This window comes from Perognathus longimembris, chromosome 17 (genome assembly GCF_023159225.1).
Source record: "Perognathus longimembris pacificus isolate PPM17 chromosome 17, ASM2315922v1, whole genome shotgun sequence".
NCBI classification, from domain to species: Eukaryota; Metazoa; Chordata; class Mammalia; order Rodentia; family Heteromyidae; genus Perognathus; species Perognathus longimembris.
Genome location: NC_063177.1, coordinates 27,331,081 through 27,343,320, shown reverse-complemented (window position 1 = coordinate 27,343,320; position 12,240 = coordinate 27,331,081). Strand labels below are relative to the sequence as shown.

The following is a 12,240-nucleotide window of genomic DNA, read 5'->3' as shown; positions in this document are numbered from 1 at the left end:
TGAATCCTAGACTGAATTCAAACAAAAGTTCATGAGGCTTTTATCTACAAACTAGAAGCCAAAAGTAGAGCTGTGGCTCAGTTGGTAGAGTGTCAGCAAAAAAGCTAAGGACCAGCATCTAAGCCTTGAGTTCATGCCCCAGTCAGTCCCTCCACTCTACCGACTCAACCCCCCCCCCCCCATTATAAATTTCTACTCACACTATTGAATCCAGAAGCACATCGTGGCCATTCATTCCCCCCTTGTGATGTCAGTTTTCATTGATTGGTTGATTGATTTGACCTTTTGAGACCAGATTTTGCTGTGTAGCTCTGGCTGGCTGACCTTATGCTCACAGCCAGATGCCTGTGGATGACAACTGTATTCCTAGCTACTCAGGAGGCTCAGGAGGCTTGTCTGTGTCTGAGGATCACAGTTCAATGCCAGCCAGGGCAGAAAAGTCTATGAGGCTCTTTTTTTTGGGGGGGGGGGGCGGGCCAGTTCTGGTGCTTGAATTCAGGGGCTTGAGGCACTGTCCCTGGCTTCTTTTTGCTCAAGGCTAGCACTCTACCACTTAAGCCACAACACCACTTCTGGCCTTTTCTATATATGTGGAGCTGAGGAATCGAACCCAGGGCTTCATGTATATGAGGCAAGCACTTTACCTCTAGGCCACATTCCCAGCCCTCTATGAAACTCTTACCTCTATTTGCACTAAACAAAAGAGCTTGGGGACAGTGCGTAGGCCCTCAGGTCAAGCCCCATGTCTGACAAAAATACAAAGAAATGAGCTAAAGTCATAGGCTTGTGATAGCTTGCAATGCTATAAATTACAGATTTTACAAATATGTGAGTAGATGCAAATAGCCTAGTGTCCTACTGTAGCATCTATTTTTTTTTTTTTTTTTGGCCAGTCCTGGGCCTTGGACTCAGGGCCTGAGCACTGTCCCTGGCTCTTCCCGCTCAAGGCTAGCACTCTGCCACCTGAGCCACAGCGCCCCTTCTGGCCGTTTTCCATATATGTGTTGCTGGGGAATTGAACCGTGAGCTTCATGTATAGGAGGCAAGCACTCTTGCCACTAGGCCATATTCCCAGCCCGTGTAGCCATCTATTCTTAAATTCTTATTGTGTTGGTTAAAAGAGATGAAGATTTCCCTGCATTTTCTTTTAGTCCCCCTCTATAGACTTAGAAATTTTTGTTTTCTTTTGTACATTATAATCCATCACTTTTCTTTCTTTTGATGCTCAAATTGTCTGTTTTGCCTGATAGGAGCTTCTACAATCTGTCTTTCATGTCTTTTGAACACCCAATCTCAGCAATTGTAGGAGGTATAAATAGGATTTTAGTTCAGGATGGCCTGGGCAAAAAAGCAAGACCTTATCTCAAAAATAACCAGAACCAAAAGGGTTTAGAAGAATGGTCCTAGCAAAAGAGAATATGCACAAAGCTCTGAGTTCAAGCCCTGTTGCTGCCCCCCCCCAATTACTTTCATACCTTTCTTTCATGTTTATTCTATGTGAAAGTGCAAGATTTCTTAAGAAAAGCTAATGATGGAGATGTAGGTCAGATCGTAGAGTGTCAGCCAGTGAGCAAAACCATACATCAGAAACCCAATTCAAGTCCTAGTCTTAGACAAACAAACACATACAAAAAGATTTTAAATGACTGTAAATAACTCTTAAAGGTTATCCTATGCTGGGTGCCCCTGACTCATGCCTGTAATACTAGCTGCTCAGGAGTCTGAGATTTGAGGGTCCTGATTCAAAGCTAGCTAGGGAAGAAAAATCTGTGAGACTCTTTAACTACCAATAAGCCAGGAGTGGAGGTGTGGCTCAAGTGGTAGAGTACCAGCTTTGAGCAAAAAAGCTAACGGGCAGCTCCCAGGCAAGTCATCCCATTAAAATGTCTTTACTTTTTATCTTGGAGTTAATCTTTTGTATCCCAAATAGGTTTGCAATGAGAACTCCCTCTTCAAAAGTCTCTCCCGCTATCTGGTACGTCGAAAGGATCCAGAATTGTGGGGTAGTGTACTGCTGGAAAGCAATCCATACAGAAGACCCCTAATTGACCAGGTAAAGTTGGGACGTGTGTTTCCCTCTTGAACTCTGAATAAAATCTTTTTTACTATATGCCTGAGATAATTAAGTAGATCATATTTAATTAAAGAGAAGGCAGTATTAAGTAATAAAATTAAATCTAAAAACATTATTTATATAAAAGTGGCTCAGTTCACCATAGTTATAAGGAAAATAGCAAATTAAGCTTTCAATATTGTTATTAATACCTTAGACATGGCTAAATTTATCAAAAATACAAGTTAGAATATTATAACAATTGATAATAGGATATACAAAATTCCAGCTGATAGATGTTAATTTTACTAATATAAATTTTACTAATAAGCATAACTCAGCAGATGAAATGTTTTCTGCTGATATAAAATTGAAAACCTAATTTGAAAGCCCTAAATATTGATATTATTACAATGATTCTTAAATTCTTCCGATAAAAGTATAACTGTGACATTTGGGGCTGGACATGGTTGCTCATGCGTTTCATTCCAGCTTCTGGGTGGCAATTGGAAGGAATTCTGTGGGCAGAAAGTTAAGAGAGATGTCATCAATTTGATTGGGTGTGGTGGTGCACACCTGATGCCAGCTTTGTGGGAGGACTTATGTAGAAAAATGAACTGTCTGAAGCCAGCCCCAGGAAAAAATGAGCAATCCTACCTGAACATTAGCTAAAGCAAAAAAGAGCTTGGGCATATCAAGTTGCAGAGCATCTTAACTAGCAAGTGGCAAAATCCTGGGTTCCAAACCCAAGTGCCTTGCAAAAAGTTTAAATACATTTTGAAATGAATAGATTAAAGGCTATTAATTTTTTATTCCTTTCCTAGGAAGCATTCTAAGGAACATTTCCAAGTAGATACAAAGCTTCCTGGAAAAAAATATTCATTGCAACATCTGAGCACCAGGCAAATAGCCAAAAACAGAGGAATTACTGATTTTATAATTCCACATCTAGGTACTTGAATTATATATAGCCATTAAAGTGATAATGAGTGTTAGTATGGATATGACTGAGTCAGAGACAAGAAAAATATATAATTAGAGTGGTTTTTCAGTAGAATTACATAATATATATTCATGTTTGCTTGTGCAGAAAGACCTTTGAAGAATAAATATAAATTTAAAATTCATTGTTTTTTTTGCCTATGTGGGCTTTTCTAGTCAGAGGCTAATTTATACATTTAAAAACCCACCTTGATTTTCAATTCATGTTCCCTGTATATCCTCTGTAGGTTGTACAGACAGCCTTGTCTGAGACTCAGGACCCTGAAGAAGTGTCAGTAACTGTCAAGGCTTTTATGACTGCAGACCTTCCTAATGAACTCATTGAACTGCTGGAGAAAATTGTCCTTGATAACTCTGTATTCAGTGAACACAGGTATGCTATGGTCTGTCAATTTTGAGATGAAATAAAAAGGACAAAAATCTCTTGTAATATTCCTCTGTTCTTACTACAGTCTTAGACAAAAACTTCTCTATAAACTGTGATTACTTGTCATAATTGATCATCTTTTAAAATTTTACAGTTAATATGGTTTTTTTCCTAAAGGAATCTGCAAAATCTCCTTATCCTCACTGCAATTAAGGCTGATCGTACACGCGTCATGGAGTATATTAATCGCCTGGATAATTATGATGCCCCAGATATTGCTAATATTGCTATCAGCAATGAGCTATTTGAGGAAGCATTTGCCATTTTCCGGAAATTTGATGTCAATACTTCAGCAGTGCAGGTATGTCTTGAGATTACACCTGTCTAGTTACTTCTTTTGCTTCAAAGAATGCCTTATCCTTTGAGCGTGAACACAGATGGTTGGGACAATAGAAGAACAACAGAGTGCTAATACTCATACTATTTTACATCAGTTTTACTTTAACTTTAATTAAAAACTGATTGTCTAGGTATTAATTGAACACATTGGAAACTTGGACCGGGCATATGAGTTTGCCGAACGCTGCAATGAACCTTCCGTCTGGAGTCAACTTGCAAAAGCCCAGCTGCAGAAGGGAATGGTGAAAGAAGCCATTGATTCTTATATCAAAGCAGATGATCCTTCATCCTACATGGAAGTTGTTCAAGCTGCCAATACTAGTGGTAGGACATCTTGCTGTTACATGTTTGACACCACAGAAAATGATTAAGCAATAAGATCTATTTTGAATTATGTATAGGAGTTGGATACCACTTTGTTCCTGTGTAAACTTCTAGTCTTCCATCTTTATCCAGATAAGACAAACTACTTTTTGTAAATTTATATTGTCCATGAGGAAGATAGTCTGTTTTGTAAGACCTTGAGATTGGAGGCATGGATTAGATGGCAGAGTGCCAGACAATAAACAAAGCATTAGGTAGCAAGTTTGAGAACCAGTCTCACAACAAGAAAGAAAAAAGAAAAGATCTTCGTTTAGCTGTGATAAGTCTCTCGGGGAAAGAAGAATTCAGTTTATTCAGTGATAACATAGAAACATATTATAAATAGACTGCACAATTTACATTTATTTCTGTGTGTGTGTGTGTCTGTCTGTCTGTCTACTGGAGTTTGAACTAAGGGTTTGCTAGGTAGGTACTTTACCACCCCCAGTCATTTGTCATTTTGTATATTGTTTCTTTATAAAAGAAATTAAGCTGGTGTGGTGCATATCTATAATCTTAGCACAAAGGAGGCTAAATAAAGCATGCCTGCTGGGTATATGCCTATAATCCTTGCTACTCAGGAGGCTGAGATCTAAGGATCATTGTGCAAAGCCAGCCAGGGCAGGAAAGTCCATGTTACTCTTATCTCCAATTAACCACCAAACCAAACAAAAAATGGCAGTGGGGCTGTGGCTTAAGTGGTAGAGCACTTGTCTTGAGCAAGAGGACGCTAAGGGACAGTGCCCAGGCCCAAAGTTCAAGCCCCCAGGGCTGGCAAGAAAGAAAAAGTAGGGAGGAGGCAGGAGACTCTGGAGTTCAAGGTCAGCCCATGCTATATAGCAAGTACCTGTCACATAACCCCCCCCACCAAAAAAAACCAAAAAAAAAAAAAAAACAGCAATTCATTTTTGTTGTTGTTGAAAGATTAATTACAATGTTCTTATATCAACTTTTTCTCTTTCCTCCATTAGGAAATTGGGAAGAACTGGTGAAATATTTGCAGATGGCCCGTAAGAAGGCTCGTGAGTCCTATGTGGAGACAGAATTGATATTTGCACTGGCTAAAACAAACCGCCTTTCAGAGTTAGAAGAGTTCATCAATGGGCCAAATAATGCTCATATTCAACAAGTATGTTTCCTATTCAAACTTTTAACTGTGTAAAAGTAAATCTTTGATGAATTTTATTATTTTAGTAGAATCAGTGCATTATACGAATTCCAAGGAAATCTCACAGGAACACAAATTGTTCCTTGGTATTAATTTAGGAAAGAGGATTAAGCTAAAACTAGTATTTTGCTGAAAATGGTGCTATGTGTTTTTACCCCCAGGTTGGTGACCGTTGTTACGATGAAAAAATGTATGATGCTGCTAAGTTGTTGTACAATAATGTTTCCAATTTTGGACGCTTGGCGTCTACTCTGGTTCACCTGGGTGAATATCAGGCAGCAGTTGATGGAGCTCGGAAAGCTAACAGTACTCGAACATGGAAAGAGGTAATCTAAATACAAGTTTAAGACTCTGCTTGAAAATGCTATTTGTACTGATTAGTGTAGCCATTTTTGCATTGGAATTCACATACATAAATGTTTATTCCAGGTCTGCTTTGCATGTGTAGATGGGAAAGAGTTCCGTCTTGCTCAGATGTGTGGACTTCATATTGTAGTACATGCAGATGAATTAGAGGAACTTATCAACTACTACCAGGTAATGAACACAGGTCTTTTATTTGGACTGGAACCCTTTGCTACAGATATTCTCATCTTTAATTGTACATTTCTCTTAGGATCGTGGATATTTTGAAGAACTAATAGCCATGTTGGAAGCAGCATTGGGCCTTGAGCGAGCTCATATGGGAATGTTTACCGAATTAGCTATTTTGTACTCTAAATTTAAGCCACAGAAAATGAGGGAGCACCTGGAGTTGTTCTGGTCCAGAGTGAATATTCCTAAGGTAACCAACCTTTACCATTGTGAGTGACTTATAGCAGAAGCTAATTTTAAGATAGTCTTTTATTTATTATTAGCTAGAATTAGACTTGTCTCTAAAAAAAGCTTTAAAAAGGGGCAGGCGGGAGAAGCTGTTAGAGATTGAGCCTCAGTGTCTTGCACCTGCTATACTTCTAGTCCCTTCATACATTTTTTTTGGGGGGGGGTCCTATTTGTACTCTGTAGCTGGGGAATGGCAAGTGTACCCTACTGCATCAGCCATTTTATTTCCCCATTTTCTAGTATAGCAGGCACATGCTACTGCACCTATCAGTGATTGGGATGGAGTCTCAATTGAGATGGAGAATTGTGTATGACTGCTGGCTTTGAACTGCAATCCTCTTAACTCTATCCCAAGTAGCTAGGATTACAGACTTGAGCACTGCAACTAGCTAAAGCAGTTTATCTTTCTTATACAGGTGCTAAGAGCCGCAGAACAAGCGCATCTTTGGGCAGAACTGGTGTTTTTGTATGACAAATATGAAGAATTTGATAATGCCATAATTACCATGATGAGTCATCCAACTGATGCATGGAAAGAAGGGCAGTTCAAAGATATCATTACCAGGGTATGTACCTTCAAAGGTAAAGGCTTTAGAAGAGGAATGCTCATTAGGAAAGAACTCTAACTTACGGATTTTTCCCCCCATTTAGGTTGCCAATGTTGAACTGTACTACAGAGCAATACAGTTCTACTTAGAATTCAAGCCTCTTTTGCTAAATGATTTGCTGATGGTGCTGTCTCCACGGTTGGATCACACTCGTGCAGTCAATTATTTCAGCAAGGTGATAGTTTTAAACTAAACTTCATAACAAGAAATGGAGATCTATTTGGGTAACTTGTTACTAGAACTTCAAAAATGTGCTCTTTATAACAAATCCTTTATCTTAAAGGTCAAACAACTCCCACTGGTGAAACCATATTTACGTTCAGTTCAGAACCATAACAACAAATCTGTGAATGAATCGCTGAACAACCTCTTTATTACAGAAGAAGATTATCAGGTAAAACCTTTTGATTCTTTTATAAATATTACAAAACTCAGGTTATGACTAGGTTGTAAAGTTAGAATATGCTGTAGTAAAAACACCTTTTATTTAGGCTTATAAAACAGTACTTGTATTACGGTATCTAAATTTAGTAAGGTTTTTCAGGATTGATAAATCTGCTAATTAAGTACCATATTTAAGAATTTTGTTTAGCGTTTATGTATTTCTGTAAAAATAAGAGGTATCTCTTTAACATTTAGATTATAGTAAAAACTCTTCTATCCCTTCATTAGTCCATGAACATTATTTGCTATTAACCATTATCTGGTTTTTTTTTTTGACTTATCTTACTAGAATTTGTCTTTTAATAAAGTTGCTCCTGTGAAAGTGTTCACATAAAATAATTAGTTATGGTTAAGCCAGTTGCATTTTTTTTCTCCCTGTCATAATGATCCCATGCCTCAGCCTTATAGAAGTTGCTATTACAGGCACGTACCTACTACACTCAGCATGATTCAGGTTCAGAGTCCAAGCTGACCTGTATAGCTGAATTAGATCAAAAGATTATCTTAGCTTTACACCATAACTCATGCCTGTAATCCTAGCTACTCTGAAAGAGGAGATCTGAGGATTGTTGTTGACATTTGAAGCCAACCCAGGCAGGAAAGTCTGTGAAACATAATTCCAATTAACTTGCCCTTACCCCCCCCCCCCCAAAAAAAAAGGCCCTAAGTGGAGCTGTGGTTCAAGTGATAGAGCTCTAGCTTTGAACAGAAAAGCTCAGGGACAGGATCCAGGCCCTGAAACCCCAGGACTAGCAAAAATTAAAAATAAAAGTTTCCTAGACCTTAAGTTCCTACTAACCAAAGTACACATTCTCTTAATTTCATAAACATTCAAGTTATGATACTGGAAACCTTGGGGAAAATTGTGCCTTTATAGAACTATCTAGTACATGAGGACTTTATTATTATTATGAGGAAATTAAAGAAACTTGGTACATTTTCATGTGTAACTTTTTAATAGTTTGGTGCTTAAACCTAGGCTGTCATATTCATTTTACTGTCTACTGACTGGAGTCTATGGTAACACAAATGTTCAACTGCAAGGTAATGATAGATATTTCTACAGCTTTGTTTTGTTTTGTTTTCAAGGCTCTACGAACATCAATAGATGCTTATGACAACTTTGACAATATTTCACTTGCTCAGCGTTTGGAAAAACATGAACTCATTGAGTTCAGAAGAATTGCTGCTTATCTCTTCAAAGGCAATAATCGTTGGAAACAGAGTGTAGAGCTCTGCAAGAAAGATAGTCTTTACAAGGTTGGTAAAGATGGTGGACTGGGCTGTTAAACTGACCCCTCGGTAGTGTGCATATAACAAGTGATTCTGTCCTAATAAAGTTTTACTAATATGAATGTTGACTTTATAGCTCCTTATTTGAGGAGGTTGTAATTAAGTCAATGGATTTCTTGAATTCAGGGTGCTGCTGTTCAGATTAAACTTCTGTAATTAAAAAAAAAGTTTAGCCTTTATTCTTTCAAAATGGTAGTTTAAATTAGAGAGAGCTCACCTCCAATTTGAGATTTTTTAAAGGTTCTATTATTTGTTTTACTTCTGCATATTTTGAGTTGAATCTCTATCCTTTATTGTTTCCTGTGACAGGATGCAATGCAGTATGCCTCTGAATCTAAAGATACTGAATTGGCTGAAGAACTCCTACAGTGGTTTTTGCAAGAAGAAAAAAGAGAGTGCTTTGGAGCTTGTCTCTTTACCTGTTATGATCTTTTAAGGCCAGATGTTGTCCTGGAAACTGCCTGGAGACACAATATCATGGATTTTGCCATGCCCTATTTCATCCAGGTCATGAAGGAATACTTGACCAAGGTAATAACTCTTCTAAAGTATATTTAGAGCTAATTACTTTCAGAATATGTAAAATTCAAAATTCAGCGTGCAGATTTAGTTTTTCAAGTTTTTTATTTTTTAACATCTAAAATTACTTAATTCTGTGGAATTCTTTGAACATTTTTTTATTAGTTGGTAAATGACTGGTTGGAAAGGAAACTCAAAACTTGTCAGAATGTTTACCCTCTGTACATTTTTAAAAATGAATAGTAGTCTATTTCATTTTGTTTTAATGCTTACCAAAAATTTTTTAATAGTATCTTAAAATTCCATAACTCAGGTTTCCTATAATAGTATTGCAGTTTCCCTGTTCTTTGGTTGGTTCCTGACTTAATGTCTTTTCTTGTTTCTTATGAGGAAGCTTTTATATGTAGACATATCTACATATATTCTTAATATCCTGTTAATTTTTATGGTATTTTGGTACCTCAAATCCTAATTTTAAAACATGTCATAAAGAGATTAATCACATGTTTTCTAAAACCACCTTAAACTGGCTAAGGATACAATTCACCACTCATTTTAGTGTCCCTTTTCATGGGAATATTTTTACTCACCCTATCCTCTGTTGTTAGCTTTCTGTGTATGACATTTTAAAATTAATTTAGAGGACCCATATTATGAAAGCAAGAAATGCTTACAATCAGTCTCACATCTGATCATTTTAGCATGCCTGAGTAAGGGGGTGGGGAACACTACTAGCAGCCCCTAATTACCGACTAATTATATTCTATTATGTTCAGTTAAAATTTTAAAGGAGTAATGTTTTATATGTAAAGCTCAATTTAAGAAAAAAATAGCATTATCATGGCTGTGTAGATGAGAATAGCATCTGTTATGCGTAATGCCAACTTTTGAGACCTAGCTCTAAGCTGCTCTTAACCTAAGTGCTGTAAAATTTACTAGCTATTAAGCTGCTTTCATTCACACTTAGCATAAATTCTTCTTCAGTAAGCTCTGAAGTTTAAAAACGATTCTAAATTTTGCTTCCAGTATGCCCTTTATTTTCACCTCTTTTACCTTTTTTAGTGGTTAGATGTTTCTCCCCTAAATCTTTGTTGCTGATTCTACCTTTTTATGCTCGATATGGAATTTGATTTTTTTTTCTAAGCTGCACCTTCTGAATTCCTTTGCAGGTTGATGCAATAAAGGAAAAGGTGAAAGTTGATTCTTTTCCATCTTTAAGTCTGGAGGACTAAGTCTAAGGAATTTGCATGATTTTTTTTCCTTCCTTTTCTACACTGCTGCTGCTGCTTCCCTTCCCCCTCCCCCAATAAATTTTCACTAAAGCCTCTGCAAGTCTCTTGAAACATAACTACAATAGAGCTGTAGGACATTAGTAGATGTTTGCTACTAATCGGCTAATAGGCTTTAGGAAGGGCAGGAGGCTAATCAGTAGTTGGTTCACAGTCTCTCTTTAATATATTATTAAAAACTGAGCATGGTGAGTTTCAATATTAATTCCAAACTATCAGGAAATTTCTTTTCCCTGTCAGGGTATCTGGACCATAGTAAGACTTTGTTGATCCTTAAAATAAATTAAATCAGCCTCTGGTTTTATTTGTGAGCTTGCCTGACAGTTGTTGAATTTATATATGTATATACATGCCCTAAGAGGCTTTTGGGGTTTGTGTTTTTTTTTAATTGTTGTTTGTTTGTTTTTGTTTTTGTTTCTTTGGTATTGAAGGACTGTGATCCAGTTTCTGATCTCTTGATTCTTACTAATTTTTTGCTGCAAGTAGATACATGAGATACTAGCTGCTTCCGAAGAGGCTTTCCTCACGTTTCTCCAGGTGTCCAGTTCTTATGGTGCTATTCCCTTTTTAAGAGGAATCAAAAAATATCTTCAAGGTTGCTATAATTGTTGCTAAGCAATGGGATTATGTATGTTTTTAAAAGACAACATTAATGTCTACTTCTGTAATAGGCATACCTCTGAATTTACATAAAATTTGCTCTATTACAGATTTGTTGGCTTGATTTAAGGAGGTTTTTGGCTACTTCCTTCATTGGCTTGTCTCAATCCTACCTAGTATAAATGAAACAAGCTAAAAACTTTTATTTGCTCTTAAATTGTGACCTGAAAAGGGATGGTGGGAAAGTAAAGGAGAGTTGGAGAACATTTATAAGAATTTGGGTGGGGGCAATGTGTTGGGATTATGTTGAACCCAAACCAGAGTCACCACTGGAACTTAGGGCAAACCTGAGTAAATGCATTGTGTGTGAGACCCTTCAGCAGCTAGTAATAGCAAGGCAGTTAGAAAGCGTGTGTGTGAAAAACAGGTAATTGAACTGCAGTGTTACGCGTTGTTTTAAATCAAGCATGTTCAAGTCATTGCAATTACATCATACTATGAAACTCTTATAGCATTGCTGTGGGCTGTGTGTGTTTCTTGAGAGCCTGTATAGCACCAATCATCTTCAGATCTCACTTCTTGCTTCAGTACTTTTGCCTTTTTTTCATGCACACATACACCAAAATAACTGACTGCATGTTAACTTTTACTCTGCAGCATATTGCAGTCTTTGTGGAAAAGCCTTTTACATTTTAGTCAATTTTCAGTAGTACAGATGGAATTGAATCCAGTGACATGCTTACTTGTAATTTTTCTCTTTAAATACAAGGATCAGAAACTTTTGTTACAGCTCTTAACAAAAGCTTGTGTTAAAACAACAGCCTTCTCTGTTTTTCTTTTTTGAACAATCTAAATTGGGTTAGTAGAGACAAATTGGATGTTCCTGTGCCAGAGGCTGTCCCATTATGTAAAAACATTTTTAAATTTTTGTTTAATTTTATTCTTATGGGATCTTTTGTTTTCCCTCTGCCCACCCTGCCTATCTCTGTGCCTGGGCATTGTGATAATGCTAGCTCTTCTAAGTCTTCCATGTATTTCTGTAACAAGACTTCTGTGTTCAGCATCTGACTCAGACATTAACTTTTGTACACTTGCATTCACTTTAGATTCTTGAAAGTCTAGAATTGTGTTATGCAGTGGTTTTTTGTTTTTCTTTTTCTTAGAAATGATTAGAATATAGGCATCCATGTATTTTTCTGGATAACCTGTTTCTCACTCTTGAAAGCTGGCTAGATTAATGAACCTCCTCTGACCCTCTTAAGGGCACAGCTTTGCATTACATTCTGAGGCTCAATAATTTTTGTTGCAAGTTT

The 12,240-nt window shown here is 37.1% G+C and overlaps 1 protein-coding gene across 2 annotated transcripts in view; it reads left to right on the top strand.

Moving 5' to 3' along the window:
- Positions 1-12,240, top strand: part of Cltc (clathrin heavy chain) — a 70,432-nt gene that overhangs the window by 54,007 nt on the left and 4,185 nt on the right. Inside the window, exons 18-31 of one of the 2 annotated variants that reach the window (XM_048366589.1) lie at positions 1,931-2,053; positions 3,283-3,428; positions 3,600-3,783; positions 3,953-4,145; positions 5,156-5,313; positions 5,514-5,678; positions 5,782-5,889; positions 5,969-6,136; positions 6,591-6,740; positions 6,826-6,957; positions 7,066-7,176; positions 8,316-8,486; positions 8,829-9,050; positions 10,208-10,228. In XM_048366589.1, coding sequence (XP_048222546.1) covers positions 1,931-2,053; positions 3,283-3,428; positions 3,600-3,783; positions 3,953-4,145; positions 5,156-5,313; positions 5,514-5,678; positions 5,782-5,889; positions 5,969-6,136; positions 6,591-6,740; positions 6,826-6,957; positions 7,066-7,176; positions 8,316-8,486; positions 8,829-9,050; positions 10,208-10,228 — 2,052 coding nt within the window. The remainder of the gene's footprint in view (positions 1-1,930; positions 2,054-3,282; positions 3,429-3,599; positions 3,784-3,952; positions 4,146-5,155; positions 5,314-5,513; positions 5,679-5,781; positions 5,890-5,968; positions 6,137-6,590; positions 6,741-6,825; positions 6,958-7,065; positions 7,177-8,315; positions 8,487-8,828; positions 9,051-10,207; positions 10,229-12,240) is intronic. The other variant, XM_048366590.1, reaches the window with a different exon arrangement.